The sequence below is a fragment of the Arvicola amphibius genome, chromosome 9 (genome assembly GCF_903992535.2).
Source record: "Arvicola amphibius chromosome 9, mArvAmp1.2, whole genome shotgun sequence".
Classification (NCBI taxonomy): Eukaryota; Metazoa; Chordata; class Mammalia; order Rodentia; family Cricetidae; genus Arvicola; species Arvicola amphibius.
The window spans coordinates 16,602,944-16,628,839 of record NC_052055.2 but is presented as its reverse complement, the minus strand read 5'-3'; the positions used below and the strand labels follow the sequence as shown (position 1 = coordinate 16,628,839).

At 40.7% G+C, this 25,896-nt stretch overlaps 1 protein-coding gene across 6 annotated transcripts in view; it reads left to right on the top strand.

Annotated features, from left to right (window-relative positions):
* The window catches only part of Enpp2 (ectonucleotide pyrophosphatase/phosphodiesterase 2), a 121,014-nt gene that overhangs the window by 55,502 nt on the left and 39,616 nt on the right, over positions 1-25,896 (top strand). For 4 of the 6 annotated variants that reach the window (XM_038343173.1, XM_038343172.2, XM_038343171.2 and 1 more), the window contains 7 exons: positions 1,602-1,662; positions 3,749-3,846; positions 4,195-4,274; positions 6,167-6,286; positions 15,211-15,266; positions 20,146-20,211; positions 20,992-21,064. In XM_038343173.1, coding sequence (XP_038199101.1) covers positions 1,602-1,662; positions 3,749-3,846; positions 4,195-4,274; positions 6,167-6,286; positions 15,211-15,266; positions 20,146-20,211; positions 20,992-21,064 — 554 coding nt within the window. Of the gene's footprint in view, positions 1-1,601; positions 1,663-3,748; positions 3,847-4,194; positions 4,275-6,166; positions 6,287-15,210; positions 15,267-20,145; positions 20,212-20,991; positions 21,065-25,567; positions 25,724-25,896 lie in introns of all 6 variants that reach the window. The other 2 variants (XM_038343176.1, XM_038343177.1) reach the window with 1 other exon arrangement.

Genomic DNA, 25,896 nt, shown 5'->3' with positions numbered 1-25,896 from the left:
ATAAATTCCTGCTTAAGAAAGAAAAAAGAAGATTTTAGGAAAAAAAAAAGGAAGTTGTTCCTGTGAGGTGTAAGTGGATCCCGAACCCTCCCTCAACTGCTGTTGCGTTGTGCGGTTTCCTCGACTCTAGCAGCTGGGCTTTTATTTTGAAATATAGCATCCATCAAGAATTTATTCCCTTTGAATCTTCATGTAGTAAATATAACAAGCAGACACAGGGCTATTAAGAGAAGGGAAAATAACAAGGAGGAAGGTCTTGGATACCGTTAGTCACTGAATCATGACAGGTGAAGGCCATTTTTGGCGGTTTGAATTCTGATTTCATTACTCTAGTGAGTCTCACGTGTCTGCCTTGAGTTACTCGAGCTTGGGAAAGATAATTCAGTTTACTTACTAGCCTACCTGGTCAGCCAATAGCCAAATGGTTCTAGGACGTGGGAGACTTCCAAGTGCTCTCTATATGCCAAAAGTTTCTGTAAGATACTGGGCAGAAGATTTATGTCATTTCAAGGTAAGTAATATTTTGCCTGTCTTAGAGAGCATAAGGTAAATTCTTAATGATATTTTCTTCTTCCCCAAGAATGCTGTCTTCATATCTCTTGTGTTGCTAGGCCTTTTTATGAATGAGATAGCTCACAGTTTAGAAGCTGAAAGTCCCCTGTTCTAAAGTCTCATCTGTTTGACCTTGATGATGATTGTTGTGGGAACTAATGAAGTCCTAAGAGACATGCAGGTGTTAATCTCTTGTGAGCATGGTCCTCCCACAACCTAGTTTCTTTCCATAGGTGTCACCTCTTAAATACTCCACATCAGCATTGCCACAATGGAGATGGAATCTGTAGTGTATAACCTCTTGGGAATGTCAGAAGGCAAGGCTAGGCAAAGAGGTAGATGCAGACAGCAAGATTCTGGGGGCTCATTGGTTGGCAAACCTAGCCAATCCATGACCTTCAGGTTCATTGAGAAATCTTGTCTCAGAAACTCAGACGGATAGTGACAGAAAGAAAGACCTGACAGAGACCCGTGTCCTCCACACACACGAGACTTAGGTTCTCAGATCTTGAAGCAAGGGAAGAGTGAGAGGCAGCTTGGGTTTTCATTTATTCAGTGTGATTATCCATATGCCCATCAGGAAAAGCTCTCGCAATTGTCCACGTTATCCTTGTATATGATTAGAAACATAAACTTTTTCTCTACGTGAAGGGAAGTTGTGTCTTACTTTCTATGGCTTTGAGATCTAGAGTGGCCGAGGAGGGAGAGAATGTTCCATCTAATGACCAAACAGTTTATTTTTGGAGGGAAACAAACATGAAATCTTGTCCACTGACGCCACTTTTTTTTTTTTTAAATCTACAAACCATTTAGGCTCTGAAAGCTGAAATAAACACCATTTGAGGTTGTTAAATCTTAGCTTTCCCACCATGTATGGGTGTACTTTAAAAGCCAGAGCAGACGCTAGACTTTATTTCAGAACTTCTTTTTAGATGGTGTCCCAGTAACAACTACCAAACAGGACACACAGATTCTGGCATTGTGTTTCTAGGCTCTGGATGGCGTCTATAAATAGACTTCGCAATACATGTCCCCATTTTTCCCTGTAGGAGAATCACACTGGGTGGATGAAGACTGTGAAGAAATAAAAGTCCCAGAATGCCCTGCAGGGTGAGTGTATTTTGTCTTATAGATATTATGAGTTCTTCTACATTCCTTGATGAACCCTAATGAAGGCTAGATGGGTAAACAGCTACAAACATTTTAAGACAGATATCCATGTCTACACATAAACTTGTATGAGTTCTTATAAATACGTTGCCAGGAGAAACCCTGTCTCGAAAAAAAAAAAAAAAAAAAACCCAAAAAAAAGTTGCCAGTTATCTTGATGCTTAAAAAAAATAAAACAAAACACTCTTATGTATTTTGTGTGTGTGTGTGTGTGTGTGTGTGTGTGTGTGTGCGCATATGCACATGTGTATGTATATGCAGGATGTGTATGTAAGCATTTGTGCCCAAGTGCTTGGAGGTCAGAGAACCACTTTGTGGAGCTGGTTCTCTCTTTCTGCCTTTGCATGTCTTCTGGGGATCAAGTCAGATCAGCAGGCAGTCATGGAGCCTGTAACCAGCCCTGTGCTGAAGCTTTGATGTTCTTTTTTCCCTTCAATTTTCTCCTATCACTGCTGTGCATTCTGGAGTCTCGGGGTCTGCTGTGGTCCACCAAAATGCATCTGCTGGTCCCTAAAGGATGCACTTCCTGCAGCGATTCCCCGCCCTCCTATCGTGCTTCCCCCCACAGTAGCTTTCCTTGAGTTCTGTTTTTGCCTTTGTTAGTGTGTGAGGGAGGGGAAAGGAAGACAGAGAGTCTAGAACTTCTAAAAGTTGTCCTGCAAGAAAGTAACTCCAACCAGATTTGGCAGAAACTCTCTTCTCTGCTGACAGACGGTCAAACTGAGTGATACCTTTCAGCTCAAGGGTGATCGAAACTGGGCACTTTAGTCTTTTAGGAAACTATGTAGACTTCATGGGCCTTACAATGTTTGGCAAACAATACATTTTCAACAATTGTGATTTCATAATTTAGTCTTTAAATATCTGTATGCATGTGTGTATGTATGTATGTATGTATGTATGTATGTATGTATGTATGTATTATAGCCTGGGATGCAGATTTTAAGTGTTTAGATATTTTTATTTTTTCTTCCTTAAAAAAACTTAATTAGTAATAAAAGGAACAAAAAATAAAGACATCTAAACACTTTGGATGTGTGGAATGGGATGAAACAGTTATGACTGTTTTCTACCTGGCCGCCTTAAAAAGTCTTATTTCTCACATGACTTCTAATAGTCTCAAGTTAAGAGTTGCTTATCAGATTCAAGTTCTTAGAAAAAAATCCTTCACATAGTTCAGTCTTTTATGACTGACCAACTACACCCTTAGAATAATTCAGTACCATTTCATCTGTTCTGGGCTTGGGTCAGCGAGTCCTTTGCTAATAGGCATTTTAACTTCTCTGCAATTTAAATCACCTTGGAAACAATTTTCTAATAAACTTGAAGGGCTGTTTCTGTGATGCTGAGGTCCAGTGGAAAGGGTGTCACTGTGGTGAATTTTACCTCACTCATGGAGTCTGATTGTATTTATATAAGTCTGATAAGTATTTATTGGAGTCAGACATGGCAACACATGCCTGTGAGCCACTGAAGCTAACACAGGAGGTTGTGAACTTAAAGCTGGCCTAGTCAACATAGCAAGTTCTAGGCCAGCGTGGCTAGAGGGGTAGCCTTTTAACAGATGACGACAGTAAGATATAGAACAATGTATATGTTAGGGCAAAGGAGGTATGTCTTAACATCATGAAGAAATTTGGAAGCATGGGCAGCTAAAATCATAAAAGAGGAAATTTTGGGCTGGGTTTTAGAGAATGGGTAGGAACTTTCCAGGTTATAAATGGGAGAAAATACATAATACATATGCACACACATACATACATACATGCATAATATATCCATATATTTAACTATTGTATAAGGTTCTTGTTTGTAAGGTAGGAAACAACAGTAGCATCAACTACTTTCTCTTGGCCATGGTGATTTTGCCAATTTCACCCTGAATTCAGTTGCCTCAAATATTATATGGTTGGGAGCTCAGGCTTTCCATATTCCTTCCTTCTTGGGTTTTCCTGGCATTGATTGGTACCACCATGGAGTGTGTGTGGCAGTGGTCTCCCTATGATTTATTGTGTTACTGTTTAAGGTTTGTCCGCCCTCCATTGATCATCTTCTCTGTGGACGGGTTCCGTGCATCGTACATGAAGAAAGGAAGCAAGGTCATGCCCAACATTGAGAAGCTGCGTAAGTCATTCTCCACTCCATGTTCTTGTCTGTTCTCCAGGGCAGCCATTGCTCTGTTGTAGGCATCTAGAGCCATAGGACCCACTGTCGGTCTGTCCTTCTTTCCTTCCTTCCTTCCTTCCTTCCTTCCTTCCTTCCTTCCTTCCTTCCTTCCTTCTTTCCTTCCTTCCTTCTTTCCTTCCTTCCTTCTTTCTCCCTTTGTTTCTTTTTCTTTTTAAAAAAATAAATTTAATTATTGGAAATACAACAGAAAAAGGCATGTGTTTTTCATGGTTGAGAAAATGAATTTTATACTTGAAGTGGTTCTGGATGGTTTTCTTGTCCTGATTAGTTATTTTCTACTTCCAGGGTCCTGTGGCACACATGCTCCCTACATGAGGCCTGTGTACCCCACAAAAACCTTCCCTAACCTATATACTTTGGCCACTGTAAGTATTTGTTTTCAAGAACTGTATATTCAAAGGTCTCATTTAACAGTGGAATGACTTGAAGGGGAATTTATTCTTTTAAAATATAGAGCATATTTTAATTTTAAAAAAGATTTTTTTAAAAAATATATTACTTGAGAATTTCACACAGCATATTTTTATTGTATTCTTTCTTATCTCCTGACTCTTCCTCTCTTTCTAGACTATCCCCCCTTCCCTACTTACCCAACTTCATGTTCTCTCTCTCTCTCTCTCTCTCTCTTTTGGTTTTTCGAGACAGGGTTTCTCTGTTTAACAGTCCTGGCTGTCCTGGAACTTGCTTTGAAGACCAGGCTGGCCTCAAACTCACTAAGATCTGTCTGCCTCTGCCTCCCGAGTGCTGGGATTAAAGGTGTGTGCTACCTCTGCCTGGACGCTTTCTCTTAATGAAAACAAACATAGAAACAGAAACAAAGAAAAAGTCACTTAAAAACATAAAGTCTTACTTATATTGGCGAAATCTATTTATTTGGTGTGTATGTAAGTGTGTGTGCTCATGAGTGCATGCATGCGTGTGTGTGTATGTGCGTGTGTGTGTGTGTGTGTGTGTGTGTGTATGAGTGTGGATGCGTATGTGTAAGTCAGGGAACAACTTTAGAGAGTCAGTTTTATCCTTGCATCTCTGAGTTTAAGGTCAGCCTAGTCTGCAGAGTGAGTTCCAGGACAGCCAGGGTTACATAGAGAAACCCTGTCTCAAAGAACCAAATAAATGAAAAGAAAACCAAAAAGATGAAAAACTGTTGGGTATGGTGTTGCATGCCTTTAATCGAAGTTAGAGGCAGATGGATCTCTGAGTTTGAGGCCAACCTGGTCTACAAAGTGAGTTCCAGGACAGCCAGAGATACACAAAAAAATTCTATCTTGAAGAACAAAAACCAAAAAAAGTAAAAATAAAAAGCAAAACAAAAACTGACCAACCAACCAACCAACTAACCACCATCACCACCACCAACAACAAAAATCTCTAAACCATATTCTTCAGTATTCAAAGAAAATCTTATCCTTCTATTTGCCTCCATTGCTTACTGTGACTCTCACAGCTTTGTGGGTGACTAAATTGCTTTTCAAAATTAAAACTGCAGCCTTTTCAAGTTCTCTTCTTGCTGAACTTTCCGTTAAACTTTCAACTTCAGAGATGTCTATCATTTATTCTGAATTTTCAAATAAGAATGTTGATTTCAGGGCTTATTTGTTTGAATCTTCGAACATTCCAATGCTACCCTCTTTTCTTCTTTCAAACACAATGTTCTATTAATCATTATTGTTTTATAGGTTAATTATTTGAAGAACAAATAGAATCATACGTACCCATTTCAAATAAAATAGTAAAAATGTCTATTTTATGAAGTCTCAGCAGTCAAAAAAACCAAATATTATATTTCTCACCATCATTTGCATTTCTAAAATGACTTAAAATTAGCTATGACTCGTTTGTGCAAAAACAGACTCAAAGTAAAGGTTATATGTATCTATTTGATTTGGGTAATTCAATATTATTATAAAACGATCTATGATAAGAAAATTGATAATAGAACTAACATATGTAGATTATTACATTGCTATTTTAACAATGAAACCAAAGTAAAGGCTATATGTATCCTACTTGAGTTGGGTAATTCAATATTATTATAAAATCTTCTATGATAAGAAAACTGATAATAGAACTAATTTATGTAGGTTATTACATTTCTGTTTTAACAATAAAATCAAAATAAAGGCTATGTATCTCCTACTTGAGTTGCGTAATTCAATATTATTATAAAAACTTGCTATAGTAAGAAAATTGATAATGGAACTAACATGTATAGATTGTGACACTGTTATTTTAACAATATAATCGCTCTTATGCAAAGGGTTTATATCCAGAATCCCATGGAATTGTTGGCAATTCAATGTATGATCCTGTATTCGATGCTACTTTCCATCTTCGAGGGCGAGAGAAGTTTAACCATCGATGGTGGGGAGGTCAACCTGTAAGTCTTGAATTCTACGTGTCTGTTTTCATTGAAATATTTTTCCAAAATAGGGTGTTTTCACCTTTTGATATTGCATGTGTGTGTTTGCATATGTGTACATTTTATATATGTATATGTGAATCTACATAGTATATTTGTATGGGATGTATATACTTACATGCATGTAGGTATATAATATGCACATATATACACACGCATGCATCTATGAATGTACACGTACCAACATAAGTTAGGATGACCAAAATGTGAGATGATAAGTTTCTTCCTGGGATGATAGTGGTGGAATTATACTGTGGATTGAATGTCAGAGTGTCTAGATGAAGGAATAATCAAATGTTACCTATTTATCAAATTTGGAGCGACAATGTAAAAGAAAAAGCACTATGAGTTTTCAAATATTTCGACCCAAATGACATCATAAGCAGAAACAAGAGCAGTTGATGGAGAAAAGGAGTGGGTTAAAATTCACAGGAAATTTATAGGTTATTTTATTTAATCCTCCTGATCATAGAAGGTAGATGGAAGAAGTGGAGTCCTACCTTGGTGCTGAGGCAGAGATGAACACTTGGAAGGAGATCCTTCCCCGGGAGCTCAGACACTCGGGCAGAAAATCAAAAGGCTTCAGGCGGCTTCCCTGGGTGTTTTTCCTGTGACTGTGCATGGTTAGGTAACCTGCTTTGGTCAGACGTGAGAAAAGCAGTGACATAAAGCCATGGTTGTTTCTGTGTAGAACTGGGCTGTTGAGTACACGCTCTGGGCCAAGAGGCTCAGAATCATCACAGGAACACAAACCAGAGCATAGTCAGTCAGAGATACGCAGAGAGAATGGAAAACGGGCCCATGTGGGGATGCCTGGGGCACTGGTGAGGGAGGAGGCTTGTCAGACCTCTGTGCAGTCTGCCTAGGAGTGGGAGGAAGGCACTGTCCTTATTCCGTACAACCACCATGCGGAGGCAGCCTTGACTCTGAGCATTCACTGCTGCAGACAGGCAGAATAAAGAGTATAGGCAAGAGATGTTTTCATAAGGTATCTTTTTCTGAGAGAAGGTCTTCTGTGATTAAAATATTCATCTTGCTTAATAGGTAAATCACTTTGCAAGAATAAACGTGGGTTTCTTATTTCTTTTTTTAAAAAAATAAACACTGACAGACTTCCTGTGTGCCCGAAGAAAAGGCTCTTTTTTTTTTTTTTTTTTTTTTTTTTTTTTTTCTTTTTTATTTATTTATTTTTTTTTCTCATGGTTTATTTTTTTTTATATTTAAAAATTTCCATCTCCTTCCCTCCTCCTCCCCCCTCCCTCACCTCCTTCTCCCCTTTCTCTCCCCTCCTTCTCCCCTTTCCCTCCCCTCCCCTCCACCCATACCTCCCCTCCCTCCCTCTCAAGGCCAAGGAGCCATCAGGGTTCCCCACTCTATGCTAAGACCAAGGTCCTCCCAACTCCCCCCAGGTCCAGGAAGGTGATCGACCAAGCTGAGAAGGCTCCCACAGAGCCCGTCCATGAAGAACAATCAGAGCCCAGAGCCATTGTCCTTTGCTTCTCAGTCAGCCCCCGCTGTTGGCCACACTCAGAGAGACGGGTTTGGTCGCATGATCCATCAGTCCCATTCCAACTGGAGTTGGTGATCTCCCATTAGTTCTGTCCCACCGTCTCCATGAGTGAACGCACCCCTCTCGTTCCTGACTTTCTCCCTCATGTTCTCGCTCCTTCTGCTCCTCATCGGGACCTTGGGAGCTCAGTCCAGTGCTCCAATGTGGGGCTCAGTCACCTTCCCCATGACAGAGCCCCACCTTGGAGCACCGGACTGAGCTCCCAAGGTCCTGATGAGGAGCAGAAGGAGAGAGAACATGAGAAAGAAAGTCAGGACCGTGAGGGAACCTCCAGCTGGCGACAGAAAAGGCTCTTTATAATAGACATTCTGATTTTACTGCTCTCATTCAGGCTGAATTCCCAGAGTCTATGATGACTTAGTTTGTGATCCCAGTGAAATTTGTTGGCAGGATGGATCTCACAAGTTTATGACAGAGGAATATTTTATGAGTAAATAAAGTGATGGCAATGCCAGCTCTATCAACCTATTGCTGGTTGTTCTTCCGTATTAATTTGATTATGGGGAACCGCATAACTTGCCTGGGGAACCGCAAGGGATCTATGGAGACAAATGGTAATCTGACCTAATTGGATCACTTTACACTTGGTGTTGACATTAAGTTTCCTCTGGGCTAGCGTGACTCAGCAGCAGAAAAGCCCACAAATTTACAACCTTCTGCAGACACCGAGTAGAGAATCTGTTGACCTGCCCCAGGAAGTAAGTTCTCTGTTCCGCTTTGTTGGCCTGTTTCTTCACTAGCTCTTAGAGTTGACACATTTGACGGAGTCTCCTAATGCTCCCCAAGATTTGTGGTGACACTGGCTTGTGTTTCTGTCTATCATTTTGATCAAGACAGACACCATAAGAATGCTAAGGATCATTACAGCTATATTCTAAAAGCTCATTGTATTGAAATCTGACCTAGCTAAAGAGCATACATATAAAAAACTATAACTATAGGTGAAGTATACCATCATTCAGTGCAGTAAGCACTATAAGAAATGAATTCTATATATTTCTAAAGCATGTATATAAACCTCTTAGAGACTTGTAGATTTTATGAGGTCCCCAGTGAAAAAAATAATTTGAGTAGAAAAATTCTTTATAAAAAAAAATTTTAGGCTGGTAATTTGATTTAGTTCCATTCATATTTTCCTGAACGATGAAACTATGTAGGACATTTGGCTAAATAGCCCAGGGACCAGATGAAACACAACAGTGTTCTAATGAATTTCTAGGCCAGAGGGATGGGCCAGATGGGAAGTCCAAGTCATTGTCTGCTTTTCTTACGTCCTTTCCTCTGCCTCCTTCCCATACACTCTTACATAACCTACAGGATCCCCTGCCCTCCAATTGTGTTCATTTTGGTTCTTGCTGCTGAGTATTGAACCAAGGGCCTGGCGCATGATCTCCTGCTGAGCACACCCCTAGCTACTCTCTGTCCGAGCTGCTATGGCAGAGTTTCTCAGCCTGTGGGCTGCAATCTCTTTGTGGGAATCGCAGATCAGATATCCTGCATATCAGATATTTACACTACAATTCATAACAGCAGCAAAATTTACAGTTATAAAGTAGTAATGAAATAATTTTATGGTGGGGGTGGGTCACCTCAACATGAGGAACTGTATTAAAGAATTGCAGAGTAGGAAGGTTGAGAACCATTGTCTTGAGGTACTTAGGATGAGCTCTGCTCCCTTGCTCACCTTGAGGGACTCAGCCAGGGAGTGTTCCTTTGCCAACCATGCACTGGCCTCTTAATTCAGTCCAAATTTTAGTTGAGCTATCCATCTTAGGGTTTCTCTTGCTAGGATGAAACACCATGACCAAAAAGCAAATTGGGGAGGAAAGGGACTATTTGGCTTATACTTCATCACTGAAGAAAGTTAGGACAAGAACTCAAAATAGGGCAGGAACCTGGAAGCTGGGGCTGATGTGGAGGTCTTATTGCCTTGCTCTCCATGACTTGGTTGCTCAACCTGTTTTCTTATCGAACCCAGGACCATCTGCCTAAGGGTGACTCCACCCACAGTGAGCTGAATGTAGCCACTTATAATCACTAATTAAGAAAATACCCCCACGGGCTTGCCTATATCCTGATCTTATGGAGGCAGTTTCTCAACTGAGGCTTCTTCCTCTCTGATGAGCCTAGCTTGTGTCAAGTTGACAGGAAACCAGCCAGGACAGTACCTGGACCTAGGAGGCCTGCTTTAGCAAAGCTAACGGACTGCCCTTCCGCTTTCTTTATCATATGTCAGACCAGCTCCTTTTGAAATTGTCATTTACTTGTCTGCTTTGGTCTGAGAGTTGCCAAGAGGTAGAGACTGACTTATTCATCTCTAGTCTAAAGACCGAATCAAAAGGCTGATTCAGTTGGTGCCCCACGGCCTGAACATGGGGTTGACTTGCTCTGCACCTCATTTGAGACAGGTTTTACCTGTGCTTCCAGGGAATTTGTCCTTAAGACAGCATTCCAGGGCTTGGGATTTCCGTCAATGGTAGAGCAGTAGGAAACACAAGGTCCTGGGTTCAGCCCTCAGCTCCTAGGGGCTGGCTGGTTTTGTAGGAGGGTAGGACTCTAAATATGGACCTCCTGTTTGGGAGGCTGATATTATAAGGATCACATGTTCAAGGTTAGCTTGGGTAACTTAGTGACACTCCATCTCAACAACATAAAATGGTACAAAGAGGGTTGGGAATGAGCGGTGTGAAAGACGCACTTTCCTTGTGTTCATGCAGCCCTGGCTTATATCCGCTGTAGGAAAAATAAAAAGCGCAGAAAACAAAACAAGAAAAAAAATAAAAACAAAATAAAAATAACAATAAACAAACAAGCAAGTAGAACTCTCACTTCCCATAGTTGGCAGCTCCAGGCCTGCGTGTTCCCAGCTCTGTTGCTTGCCTGCTATTGACTATAATTACCTGGAGAGGAGGGGAGTCTCCACGTCCTGTCCCCCTGCTGCCCCCCCCACCTCGCATTCTCACTATTTCTTGATTCTCTGTGCTGATCTACTGCAGAAGGTAGGGGTGGAGGACAAGAGAGTAAGCAGGGAGGGGAGAGAATCTGACCAAAATACACTGGCTATGTGGGTGGAACTGCCAACAACAACAGCAGTACAGATGGAATTGGTAGTCCTAGCTTTCCCTCAGTCTCTCAAAACTCTTACCTACTCAGTTCCATGACTTTGACTGCAAAAGAAATTTTCCTTGCAAAGAAAGGAAGTTGTATCCTTATCTTTTTGAAAAATATTTCTAGCTAATTTTCTTCTTTAAAAACTCTCCTGTTCCCATACCTATGTACTTCATTTAATTATAGAAAGGGTTGAGTTTCACATTTAACACCCTGGTTCCAGTGGGGGAAGCTTTCTTGATTCTTAGCATTCCTGGAGACACAGCAAGAAGATACAGTCATATTTCCATTTGCCTGGTTTTCAAAATGCTGTATCTAGGGCACCGATACGAGAATTGGGCTTTTGCAACAGAACATTATGAGGATTTAAGGGTAGGAGGTCCATACTCAGTCAATATCTTCTCAGTTTATTTGTTTAAAAATTTTTAAAAAAATATCTAAAGAAATATATGTTTGCATTCAGGTTCAGAAAAAAATCATGAATTAACATGGAGCTGGGAGCTTTTCTGGCTCTTCTACTTAAAAAATGTAGCACTAGAGGGTTTGTTTTTGATTTTCTTCTTTGGGTCAGCATTTTGGTACCTTCAGTTTTGATAATTCCCACACTTCTGACCCCTGAAATATAAGATATACATACGGCCTCTACAGACGCTCTCCTGGAAGTTTAGGATTCAACTTAAGAAATCCCCTCATGCTTCAGTCTTCCAGAATTTGCTAAACTTTGACCATACTATGAGATTATTAAATTTTTTAACCATTTAATTTTAGAATATCTAAAAATTTTTGGAATGTGTTATCATGTGAAAACATGTTCTGTAGATGCACTTTTTTTTTTGTTGGAACCATTTGCTTCCCAATAATGACATGGAGACTTATTATTAATGATGGAAGCTGGGCCAATAGCTTAGGTTTGTTTCTAACTAGCTCTTATAATTTAAATTAACCCATTTTTTATTAATTGACTTTCTGCCTTATGGCTTTATTACCTCATCTACATAGTGCCCATTCTGCTTGCCCACCCAGCGGCTCCTGGTGTCTCGTCTTCTTCTTCCTAGCATCCTCCGTGCCCAAAAATCCTGTCTAGCTATTGGCTGTTCAGCTTTTTATTAAACCAATCAAAGTGATGCATCTTCACAGTGTACAAAAAGGTTATTCCACAATGTCTTCAATAAAGCTTGTTCAGATATGCAAAACTTTCTCAATAAAATGTAGGCATATACACTATAAAAAAATTAGAGAAAAATTATGTTTGGTATGGACAATATTATATATCATCTTTGATAAAGTATTTTAGCCCACGTATCTTTTTGTACAATTCCATACACAAATATGTTGTAGATTTTTCTTGACAATTCCATGCATATATTCAAGGTATGTTGGTCAGATTCTCCCGCACTGCTCTCTTGTCCTCCACTAGTCATTAATTTTTTTTTTATTTTTCAACTAATCTCCCCTTTTTTATGTCTTTTGTTTGTTTATCTCCTATATTTGATTAATATTTCATAATGAGTAAATGTACATTTTATTTCATACATTCTCTGTGATTCATTTTTTGTTCTCTTTTGTTGAGGCCCCTCATTTTCTTTTTCTTTTTTAAAAAAATAGTTTATTTAACTTTACTTTATATGCATTGGTGTGAGGGTGTCAGATCCCCTGGAGCTGGAGTTACAGACAGTTGTGAGCTGCTATATATGTGCTGGTCATTGAATCTGGGTCCTCTGGAAGAGGAGTTGGTGCTCTTAACCTCTGAGCCATCTCTCCAGCCCCTCATTTTCTTTTATAAATATAGTCAGTGGGGTGGCTACTATGAAGGAGAGATCATGTTCTTGCTTCTTTTTTCAGAAGAAGGGCACATTTTTGTTTTTATATTTGGCCTCAAATTTGTAATCCTCCAGTCTCAGTCTCCCTACTGCTGGGATTACATATGGATACTTCCATGCAGGGCTAGAAACACACTTCTTGAACTTCAAATTGTCCAATAGAAAATGTACGGAAAATACTCAGAAAGCTGATTCTGACGCCTGTACAATGTGTTTGTGCTGGAGAGGAAGGAGTCAGGAGGACCAGGCTCTTCAGTTATGTGATGAGTCTGAGACCAGCTCTAGTCTATAAACGATTAGAGATTGATGCCAGGCAGTGGTGGTGCACGCCTTTTTAATTCCAGCACTCAAGAGGCAGAGGCAGGCTGATCTCTGTGAGTTCAAGACCAGCCTGATCTACAAGAGAGTTTTAGGACAGCCAGGACTGTTATTTAAAGAAACTCTGTCTCGAAAAACCAAATCAACAAACAAAAAAAATTAGATGCTGATTTTTGTCATCAGCATAAGAGACTTATTGTCAACCCTTTAATATCATACGTTAATGGGCTTGCCAGTTCACTCAGGAGGACCATGGGTTGGGGTAGAGACTTGGAGCATCCCGGAAGTGTAGCATGTGAAAACAGGCCCTCTGGTGACCTATCTTGGTCATGTTTAACAGGATGGAGCTGCGCCAGGCCTGGTACCTGAGCAGATCCTTTGAGTAGTCCACACCCAGATTCCAGTCAACCCTCCTGCATCTTCCTTCTTGATCTTCCTATGGGCCATCAGAGTTGTTGCCATGGTTACTTGTCATCTTCACACTGTGTTTGCAGCCTTCTGTCAGTGCGAATCTTTCTGCTGGTGACCTTGTACATGAGCTAAATGTTATCCCTAAAACTTCCCATTGTCTGGATAATGCCAGCATCAGCGTGAGTTCTGTGCTAGAATTTTGAACAACGTAGGCCATCATTTGAGAAGTTCACATTATGATATTTTTCCTTTAGCAAGCCCCGGGTTGGCCTTATATATCAAATACTGCCTGGTACAGTTTGCTTGGAGCTAGCAAGGCAGTAGCTTTTGCAGGAGGTCGTTTGGATATGAATGCAGCGAGCCTACGTCACTGGAACACAGATTTCAATCAGAGTCGTACCCATAAAATACTCCCAAAGTCTGGGTGCAATGAAACGGGAGAAGGATCTCGCTTGCCTTGGTCTCGGACCACAGTCACCCCCTTCCCCCCCCCCCCCCGTCATCTATTGCCCTTCTCTTTCTTTGTGAGGATTTCTTCCCACAGCCTTCTAGTGGGACACTTGCCACCATAAGCTGTTTTTAATGCTCCTGGGGTAAATGGATTCCATTGATTTTTCGCTATTGTGTAATAATGAAAGACTGAAGCAGATTGTTTATCCAATGCGAAAACACTGGTTTATGGATTTTAAGTGAATTAACTCATTAAAATGTAGCATCATCCCGTCTGCTAGGAAAGACCATCTGCGCTGTGAAGGAAACCAAAGCCCAAAACGTCAAAGCGACTTTCTCCACGACCACGCTGTTCTTAAGTGACAGAAGCAGGGGCCAAGGTCTAGGGTGCAAAGTTGCAAAGACTGGGCTCTGAACTCCTTCATCTTTTACTCCTTATCAGCATGAGCTAGAATTAAAACAGACAGACAGACAGACAGACAAACAAGCAAATCTCATCATTTGCCCTAGGCTTGTCCCCTTGCCTCAGACTCCTTAGTATTGGGATTGCATCAACGGCTGGGTTACAGAGAATGTTTAAGAATATTCTTCATGGAATACTTCATTCACCCCACTTATCCTATAAACTTTCCCCCAGAGATCCATTTTCCAAAACAAAAGAAAAAACAAACTAGATGAACAATGTTTTTAAAAAAAAGAAATTAAAACGTAGCCTTTTTAGTTCCTCCTCCCGTCCCCGCCAATATTCATCTAGTCAAATGTGACAAGCTAGATTTAAAGATTTTTGACATCTGGGTACCAATTTGGGACTCCACTCCATAAGGCCATCAGCAGTAAAAGGAACATATGGTCTATCCCTGCATCCTTTAATGAGCAGAATTCCGCCACACAAGTAATGCTTAAAACAGTTATCAGAAAAGACAGGTATAGAAAAGAGAGACTTTGGCGATGAAATAAAAGTTTGAAAAGTCAGTGGCATCTCAAGCAAAGCCTTTGAGAACTTTTGCAGAATATGTATTGAATAACACTTATGGAAACAATGAGTCTAACTTCCAGATGTGGAGACACGAACGGTTGGAAATCTTGTGAAGTTTATGGTGGGCACGAATAGAGTATGGCATATCAGGTCTAATGTGTTTTAGTCTTTTTTCTTCTCTAACCAGAACTCAGAATGTATTATAAGCCTCTTATATTTTCCTCATTAGCTATGGATTACAGCCACCAAGCAAGGGGTGAGAGCTGGAACATTCTTTTGGTCTGTGTAAGTTACCTTTATTTTGTCAATGTTTGTAAAATTACAGTTATGGTTCGATTTATGAAACATCAAATTTGATCAACTTCATTTCAACTAAATGTAAACATGTTAAGTTAATGAGAATTTATTGATTCAAAAATAACTTTTCAGGTATTTTTTTTCCTCAAAGGTTCTTTCTCTGTCTTTTTACTTCCCTTTCTCAGCTTTTTTGCCTCCTGTCTCTCCTTTCTTGTCCCATCCTTTAGTTAAGGGCAATTTTCTCTTAGACCTACTCGTTAGATCTTTTCTCTTGTTAACCTTTAGTTTGGCAGCTTTTCACCCAGGAATGTATATTTCCCTTAGACTATTTCTGCCATCATTCTATAAATATACTGAAAACTACTGTGTTTATTTTGTTTATATTTATTTATTTTGCTTCCCAACTTTAAACACACTGTGTAGCCTCAGGCAGTTGGGAAGCTGATGGAATGGTCTAGAGTCTGGAAGTTCTCCACAGTAGACCTGGGTAGGGGAAGCCTCCAGTTTTACCATTTCCCACCAAAAATTTTAAATTTTTCCAGTAAGAAAATGGGATGGCTTATCGCTGCTGAAGGAACTGGGAATTAATAATTGATGTTGTCAGGCTTTCAAATGAAATTTACCTGATAAAACTGTCAGCATGTTGATTACTTCCAAGGCTCCTTGAATGATAAAAGGGGTTCGACATTTATGGGGATTTTATTCCTGCTGTGTTCTTTCCACTGTTTTGTTTTTTTCTAACCACCTGAGGCTGTTTCCATGGCTGCTTTTTTACGCCTTCATGAAAACTCTGGACTGTTCTGCTAGCAGCCATGTGCTGAGGGAGATCAATCATGATTAAGATGAATCCAGAGCGATGCTATCTGTAGACTCCAAATTCAGGGACAGAGGTCAGATTCAGATTCAGATTCAGAGGGTTCAGTTAAAATTGTTTTGGGTGACCTGAAGCTAAGACGGTGTCAATTTAGAGAGGCTTTTTTTTAAAATTTATTTTTATTTTTATTTTTATCTTTTCTCTCTTAAAGAGGTCTCTGAGGCCAGGGATAAATACAGCCATGATAGAATTGATGCAGCTTAATGTAAGTGACTTGTCATTTACCAAGTTAGTCTTCCATGGCTCAGGTTTTAACCCTTGGCTCTCACCGATGTATGTGGGAATTCTGTTGTGTGACTCCTTCGCCTAGCAGAGCGGAGAGGACCCAACAACATAATTAATACTTAGTCCGCACCCTTACCCCCCTGGGATTGTTGCAAAGCTTCCTTGAAAAGGTCCAGTGTTGTGGCTTTGAATGACGGTTTTCTCCACCCATTTTGAAACCACTTATAATAAGGTGGCTTTTGTGTGCTCCCGAGATGCCTTGGCTTCTCTAGCTGTTCTTTTATCTCTGTGTCCTGGAAGTGAGTGGGCTCATTTACTCCCAGTCCTCACCCCTTTGAAGCTTTTTATGGCTTTGTAAAATATGATTGGGCTTCCCATTTTTACAGGGAATATATATCAAGGGTATCTGCATAGAGTCCATTTTGAAAATTTTTAAATTTAAATAAAACCAGAGTCAAACCATAGGTTTAGACTTTAAAGGTCACCCTTTAAGCATGGTTCTTCATTGCAGTCTAGAATTTTATTCTCGCTTCTTAGATGATAGTATTTCATTTCAAAATCATCCCCAGCTGATACTGTATTTCATTCCTTTGTTCCAATTCATTCTCATGGGCAGTAATTCCCATTGTATACTCGTGTTTAGACCAAATATAATTTAGGTTAGCTACTTATGAGGCTACTGACCTTGGGCATATGACTGAGCATCTCAGCAAATCAATGTTCTCATCCTTAAGTAGGAATTATCAAAGGGCACTGTGGAGACAGATCGAGTTATCTTTTTTAGAGAGCTTTATTGGTACAGAAAGAATAGTCAATAACCAGCATTTAAAAAAATTCTCATTTCTTTAAACACTGACTAAACATTGTAGCCCCTATCACTAACTACCTCATTTAGTCTTTCATTTTCTGGTTTTCAGTTTCCTTTTTTGTGACTCTGTCTTATGCACTTAGTCTCCAGATTAATTCTTTTTCAGTCAGTGGTACTGAAGTCAATGACACATGCCCTATTTTCCTTGCTGCTTAGATACTTACTTGATCAATTTATTCGCCATTCTTTGCCCTGTATTTGAAACACTAATAGCTAAGGACTAAAGGACCTTTTTTTTTTCCAATCTGTGAAGTTATTTCCAAAACACATAGACAACTTTAGAGACCACCTTGCCCAATTCCTTGTTTGCAACATTAGGATTTAGAATTGTTGAATGCTGTGCTCAGGGACACACTAAAGACAGACACTGGGACCTCCCAAGTCTTTGCTGTAGCACACACAACACTGGGTGAGGGCAGGGGGAACGGTTACTCAAGGAATGATAAAATGATCCTCTGCTTTTCCATCCCAAGCAGAGGGAGATGACTCCTCCATTATTGTTCTTTAGGTGGGAGAATCTTGTGTCTTTGCTTTTATATTCAGGCATTAATCACAATGTACCTTTAATACACATTTCATGAATGGACATATCCTCTCTATAGACCTAGAAGTCCAGTACATGATTATATAAACTAGATTTTTTTCTTTTTTAATATAACATTTTATTAACTTTTAACTCTTTGATAATTCCATATATTTGATGGTATTAACTCCCCACCCTTTCTCCAACTTCTCCCAGATCCACCCCTCTCTTCCCCCACCTGCCCAACTTAATATCTTTTTTTTTAAACCTACCTACCAAGTCCCCTTGATGCTGTTATGCTGCCCTTGTCCTTGGAGAGATGTGGGGCTCTCCAGCCTGGCTGACCTACCAGAGGCCATAACCTCAAAGAGAACTGACTAGCTCCCTCAGAATCTGTCACTTCTCAGTAGCTCCTCAGTTAGGAATGGAGGCTCCTCCCCCTCCATGCTAGAACACTGATTGGCTTGATCTTGTAAAATTAGCATTTTCCTAAACTCTTTCTATGAGCACTGTTTTAAAGTGCTTTCCATATATTATCTCTTGGAAACCTTCCGATAACCTTATGAACAGGTACCGCTACCAGCATTTTGCAGAGGCATCAAAAGACAGGTACCTTGCCAAAATCTCATCACCAGGGCTTACGGAATTAGGATTCAAACCCAGGCATTCTGCCTTCCAGGCTGGTGTTTTTGATTCTCCAGAGCTGTTCATGTGCCCCATGCAGCAAGGGTATTAAAGGGCAGGCATTCTGAGCTTCACACGTGTTCTGTCACCTTTTATTTCTCCATTGACATCAGGAGTGGGTTCATCAGAGTCCATATGTGTGCTGTGACACCACGCACACGAAAGAAAGCAGGTTTCAGGTAACACGAATGGGCCGAGGCAGTGGTTCTTTTTGTTATATAAGTTAGGAAAGAATTCAAAACCTGCCATTAAAATAATTTTGTTCGGATACAACAGAATCCTAAGGTTAAAGGATTAAATTCCTTAAGTGATTAACCTGACTTTGCTTAGTCTATTTCTATTTCACTCGAAGGACATAATAAGCAAGGCCACACTTACTCAATGCCATTGGGATATGTTTTCGGCAGGACTTACTTTACAGTCAGCATGGTGTTCTAGTCCTGGAGGGTATCTCTAGGTAGAGAGGTGGTATCAGATGTTGAGAGGAGAACCAAGTGGAGCTATTGGGATGGACAGCGGTGGCAGGCATAGTCATTGACCATGTTTGTGGGGACTTATCTTTCTCCCAGCCCTTTCGCTGATGTTGCTGAGAGTAGAGGTCTAAATGGTCCACCCAATAATTTTCCTCACCACGATGAAACTAGTGTTACTTTGGATTCATCTTGAATTTGCCTCCATGGCCTGATCTTAGAGCAGAAGAACATTTTGTATTCTTTGTGGGGAAACAACAACAACAACAACAACAACAAGTGATTCTTTCTCAAGTCAAAATATTGCTTAGCTTGCGAACCTTCTAACGGCACTCAGCCCAGGATGCCGTCCTGTGTTATCCAAGAGCCCCTTATGCTATTGCCAGGCCTAGGGTAATTATGTTCAACAGAGGAATGGTAACTCAGACACAAAAGCCTTTGTGGATGAAGATTATACCCCTTTTGTCAGTCTCGTAATTATATGTGCCTGCTCTTGACAGCAGAGCTAGAAGCTAGGAGAAAATGTCAAGAGTACCTTCACTAACCCATTATTTTATAGAGGAGGAACTTGAAGTTTGGGGTTAGATAATGTTTTCAAAGTTATAGCTATTTGGAGGTGGATGGATATCTAACTGTGATTATTGATAAAATAAGATTTATTTTTAGTTTTGAAAGTTTTTTTTGAACATTTGCTATATGTTAGGTACTTTGTGTGTGTGCTCTGTCCTTGCTTTTTTTCACTCCACTCTACAACTGGTGTGCAATATTCTTTGTTGTGATCATTGTCATTCGGATGGGCAAACAGAGGCTCAGACAGGTCTGGAGGCTTTGAGGTCCTCAGAAGTCAGATTGCCAGCAAGAGGTGGATGCTGGAAGCCTTCTGCCACAGCAAAGGGCTCGACCCATCAAACAACAATGGTTTTAAAGCCAGGGTCCTTTAAGCTTGTAGCACAGTTTCTGATCAGCAAGAGAGGTCCTTTGCTTTGGTTGTGAATCAGAGTTTCCAGTCCAGCCATTCATAGAAGGGGTTGAGCAATAAACTAGGTTAGGGGTGGAAATGAAAGTTTAAACACTAATTCCAAAGAGGGCCCTTCGTTGCAATGAAGTGGAAACAGATGGGGAAGAGAGAGAGCACTGGCCTGGGTGTTAAGAGCAACCACTTTTGGGGCTTGGGTTTGTGGAAATGCAACCTAAGGATTTGCTTTATTTTAATGCTCTTACAGGACCATCCCTCATGAGCGGAGAATCTTAACCATCCTGCAATGGCTTTCATTGCCAGACAATGAGAGGTATCTGTCTGTTTTCGTCTGTCCTTTTTTTTTCTTCGGGTACATTTCCATCTGGGCACAACACTAGATGGATCGTGACGTAGACACCCAGCCAAGGACTGATGTTATTAAAAGTCTTGTGGTTGTTAAGCTTTATTTCCTTAAAAAGTTTTGAGTTACTGGGGGCCATTTCAACAATGCTAACTCCGGCTGTTAATCTTGGTGGCTTCAGTGGAGCTGAAGCTTTGATAAAGGAATCCATCAGCAGCAGCTCGAGGATTGAAAGGCATGAAGACTGAGTATCACCTTGAACATAGTCTCCCAATTCGCAGATTGCGTGGCCTATCGCTATGATCACCATATTCTGATATCGAAGGATCAGAGTCCCCAGTGATGTTCAATCTTTTTTTTTTTTTTTCATTGTGCCTTTTAATCCTTTGAAGTGGAACCTGCAGTTCCCCCACTGGGGAGCAGTGTAGGGGGGTAGGGTGGTGGGTGAGGAAGTAATGAAGGTAAGATTTTCCATGGTGATACTAATAGTGGACAGGAGGCTAGCTAAACTTGAAGGATTTTGCTTTTAAATTAATTTTTTAGACCAGCATTCAAAGTGATGGGCTTCATCATGGCATTTGCATATGTGTTATGTTTTGCCTCCTTTATTTCCGTCCAACTGCCTTCCTATGCCCTTGACCTTCCTGTGCCCTTGAAGGTTTGTTTGTTTATTTATTTATTTATAATGTGTATGCACTGTAGGTTGCTCTGTGTAGCCTGGCTTTGACTCTGGTTCTGATTTTCCCACAGGCCTTCAGTTTATGCCTTCTACTCTGAGCAGCCCGATTTCTCTGGACACAAATATGGCCCTTTTGGCCCTGAGGTTAGTAGTTTATCATCTGCCTGAGGAGAACCTCATGTTCCTAGGCCACTGAATTTCCAAAACCTTACTTCAGGATTTGCGCAAAGTCTGGGAGTTTTCAAATCTACAAGGTATAAACAATGTCAAATCATTTCAGGACCAGAAACTTAAAAAACAAAAAACAAAACAATGAAAACTTAAATATACTTGTTTCTCTTACAGGAACTTCCTTTCAGATTGCTTGGTATAGAAACATATCCTAAACACAGTATTATGGGGAATGGGGGGGGGGGGGGACTTTCAGCCGTGAAGGCATTAGTGGAACCACCTGAAGGATTTGGCCACCCGTGGGATAGGACAGAGGGATCTATGAAACCTCTGGGATGCAAGACATCACAACTGGATTTTAACAGCTTTAAAATGCAGTTCATAGAGGGGAAGTTATTTTACCTGCCTCAATAGCCTGAGCATGTGTGATTAACCTGACATGCGGCATAGCAGAGAAACATTTTGTGGGGTATTTGGACATATGTGTCCGTAGTGTGGAACCACATGCACTCCCGAAGGTAAACTGAGAGAGATGCTCCATTGGAGGCCTGTGACTGGTGGAGCTGGTGGCACCCTGGCCACACTCAGCCATCCCAGTAAAAGACAATCTGTTTGTAAGGTACAGATCACTGTGACGTCACGTGCAGGAAATGGTTGCCTATTACTGTTTTTCATTCATCTGCGATGGAATTCTTCCTAACATTTTAGTATAGATCACTTGAAACATGATCAAAGTCTACAAGTCAAAATCTTAAAATATTTTAGATGTTTTTCTATTTTTTTCCCCATGGGTCACAGAGGTTACCACAACAAGGGAAGCTTGATTTAAGTTGAGGAAATTATTTTAAAAAGCCTTTGTTGATGGGTGCTATGTCCAGTTGGAAGCCTGCGATAGCACAGCGTCTCTAACCAAATTCACTGTGTTCAGCACACGGGTGTGTCAGAGATGCAGGCAAACGTGTCTTGATTTAAGCAGCTTTAAACAAATTGCTCTGTGTCTAAACAAAGGCAGGGAATATGAAGAAGCCATAAGGATTTTTGAATGCTTTAACATCAATTCAGCGTTTGGTCATTTTTTTTTTTTAAGCATTAGAAACTAGAAACTATGTGAACCCATTCATAGTTGGTCTTGAATCATGGAAGTCGTTTAAATCCTGGGCTCTTTTATCCTTTTGATGTTCCAGCATTATTCCATTATTATGAAACACAAATGATAAAACAAGATAAAGATCTGCACACATGAGGCACAAAAAGTAAGGATGCCTGTTTTATCTTTGGGATAAACTTTTTTTTAAAGTTAATCTAAAATGAACTAAAGGAACCAGATTTTATTAAAATGAAAAAAAAATCCACCCCACTAAACACCTAACTAGTTCCATGTGCTCTATTAAAAAGTCAACTTTGTCTGAATAATATCCTTTAAAAGAAAAAAAAAAGCCCAGGAATTGATATTGATATGGCCACTCTTTTGAAAGTTGAGACCGGTGCTTAAAGACGTTTGGGGCTGTTTCAGTTCCTTGGCAAATGAAGGATTTGTGTTAGGTTCCCAGACCATGAAACCTTCTTCCCACAGAACCACCTAACCTTCCCACAGAAGAGGGGCCGAGTGAAGCCACCTATCAATAACTATCTTCAGATTACAGGAAGCATCATCTATGTGGCAAGAGCTGGCTCTTAACAATACACATGAATTATCACACATTTGATACCTTAAATCACATGGCTTAGCAGTCAGTGTTCTTTCCCAGGGACGTCTCTGGGTCTGTGAGGTGTGTGGTTTCCTTACAGCTACCTTGTGAAAGCAGGTATATTTTGAGTAAGAAACAACCCAGGTGTTCTGAAGTGCTGAGCAAAGACTAAGTGAAGCAAGGTGTAGAATGCTTTAATTTGGTATAATGATGGTTTCTACATGTCCATAATTGCTTATAAACATACAAGCCTTTTCTCCCCGTAGTATTTTTGAACTGAGAGTTGTAAGTATTCTCATTGTGTTCTTTTCACTATCAATACTGCTTGCAACGGGCGTTTTCTTCCCTATCTGTTGGGTAAACATTATTAATTGCATACCTTAGAATATATGATAGCCTGCTCACATTTTTCTCATAATGAAAAGTACATTTTCAGATTTTTAACTATCTTTTTTTTGTTTTTGTTTTTGTTTTTGTTTTTTGAGACAGGGTTTCTCTGTGTAACAGCCCTGACTGTCCCGAAACTCACTTTGTAGACCAGGTTGACCTCGAACTCACAGAGATCTGCCTGCCTCTACCTTCCAAGTGCTGGGCTTAAAGGTGTGCGCCACCACTGCCCAGCTCTACTCTTTTTCATATGGTTCTAGTTACTTCTACTGAAGTCAAGACAAAATGATTTTGTGCTTTTAAAATAAAACCAAAGCAAGCCAGTCAAACTTTTCTCAAGACATAAGTGTGAATGGCTTATATACAGGTTTATCATAAACATATAAATGTACAGTTAAATGTATATATATATATATATATGTACATATACACAGTCATGTGTCCCCATAGATCTTAAGTATGCACGAGAACACTATACACTAGGGGAAAGGTTATTATTTAAAATGCATACCATTTTATAAATAATAAGAAAACACTTGTACTTAAAATTGGAATAATTCTAACTAGCAAACAGCTATATGGCACAGTAAGAGAAATTCAACTGAAGTTTGTGGTTTGTTTGCTTAATAGTTGGGTACACTTGTTTTTCGGGGCGAGTCTCAAAAGCTGTTAACTGAGACGGCCAAACACGGGGCTAACAGTTTTGAGAAATGGCGTGCTGCTCCTGGTTTCCTAGTGTAATGGTGAATGTTCAAAAATATGCTTGCTTTTGATTATTGGCACAATCTTTTTTCTCTTTGATCTCCGCTTCCTCTGTGACCTCTTGTTCGGCTGCTCTTCTGGGCCTAGAGGCAGAGCTTTGGCTGGCTGGTCCCTACCTTCAGATGGGAAAGAATCCTTCTGAAAAGCAGGGATGATCGCACCCCTTCCCCCATCCTCTGAATAACCTCAGGCTAAAACTTCTAAATTCAGGCTGAAGTATGGCTGGTCAGTGAAAAACTTAGCTTTTGTCTACCTCTAACATTTGAAGAAAGAGAAACATGCCTTTGTAATGACTGGATGAAAACTCAGTTGGCTTAAACTCCGTTCCTTCTGCTCTTCTAACCTGCTGCAACTTTAAGGGTTCTCTCTGGGTGTCTTTGGAATGTTGGAGTCTTTTGCAAATGGCCTAGAGTTTGATGGGCAGATTTGAGCGCTCGCGGAATGTACTCGGTGACCATGACATGGAAAAAAAAAATCCTCTTCCTTTTCCTGCTCTTCTCATGGAGATTTGCCTAAACTAGAAGCATTAAAAGCAAAGCAAACCAAACCAAAGTCTACGGGGCTGTGACTTTCGACTGCTCTGCCGGAGAGAGAGGGTAAGACAGAAGAGAGGTGCTCTTGCAGCCGCTCGCTTGCCCTGGGAATGGAGCAACCGCATGGCAGTTGTTCCCCTTGGTGACACTAACGCTGTTCTGCCCCTGCCTGCATTCCCAATGGCTCTTGGAACAGTCCTGCCAAGAGATAAGGTAGCTAGGTAGACGTCAGAGCCTGCTGCTTTGATTCACCTTTGCACCATCAGCAAATCAGGGGCTGGTTTTCTCCAGCACCGGGGCCTCTTCCTTCAGTTGGTGGTTAGATGTTACCGCTCTTTGGATTTCCAGACAATACTTAGGGAATCACTATTGCCTCAGGTAGGGAGCTGGCTTCCTGTAGCGAGACTCTGAGTGGAGCCTTTCTTCATCTCTCTACCGTGATGAAGAAATCACAGTGACTTTTCCTAGTTCGAATTTCAAAGAGGATTTCTAAATACGCAGTCCTGTACTCCTCTTTCCTGATGACAGTCCTGATGTATACGAGTTTATTCAGGACCCATAGGGACTGTTTATTATTTCTATTTCATTTTGTCCTTGGTTGAACATGCAAGCTGAGAGCCCTCTGATATATTTGGTTGTGTGACCAGATAGATGCCCATCAGTCACTGAATTGGAATCACCTACACAAACCTCATTGTCATCTTGAGGTGACCAAGTGACTTTGACTCTGGTTACAAGCTAGTATTCCATGCACAGAGAGCTTTCTGTAACCAAGGGACAGTCTGTTTACAGCCCAGCTTGCCTAATGTCACTTGCAGATGTATCCAAACACGGGCTTTTCAGCCCAAAGCACCTACATGACTAGATCCTCTGAAATCATATCCTGTGGTCAGCAATGAAGCTGGGACCACATTGAGACCCAGGTCAGAGGCTTCTCTCTATAGAGGGCCCTGAATCCTATCCCATCCCAATGTGTTCTCCCTTAAGGAGAACTTAGTTTTCCTAGCTCAGACTCTGCTGACCCCAGATGGGAAAGTATGAGCTTTACCACCTGGCCCAGGGGACAGACGACTTCTGAGTGCAGACATCTTTATCCGCCAGCACAGGAGTGTAGTTATGGCTCACCTCTTACTCCGGCTAAGAGACCTAAGAGGAAAGTTGCCCCTAAGAGGAGACAGGAAAGACCAGTTTCTCCTCCAAAGAAAAGAAGAAGGAAATTGCATAGGACGGATCATTATGCAGCGGAAGCTCGTCAGGACAAAGTAAGTTTATCTGCTGTTCCAAACCTCTGTGGCGGGCAGGTCTGGCTTGAAGGCTGCCTTTGGTAACTTGGTTTGAAAACAGTCTGGGTAAGGTTTCGGAAAACTGGTGCGGTCCTTGGCTTTGAGTCCAGGGCCGTCTGGTCCATCAGGGGTTAACGGTGATGTGAAGACAT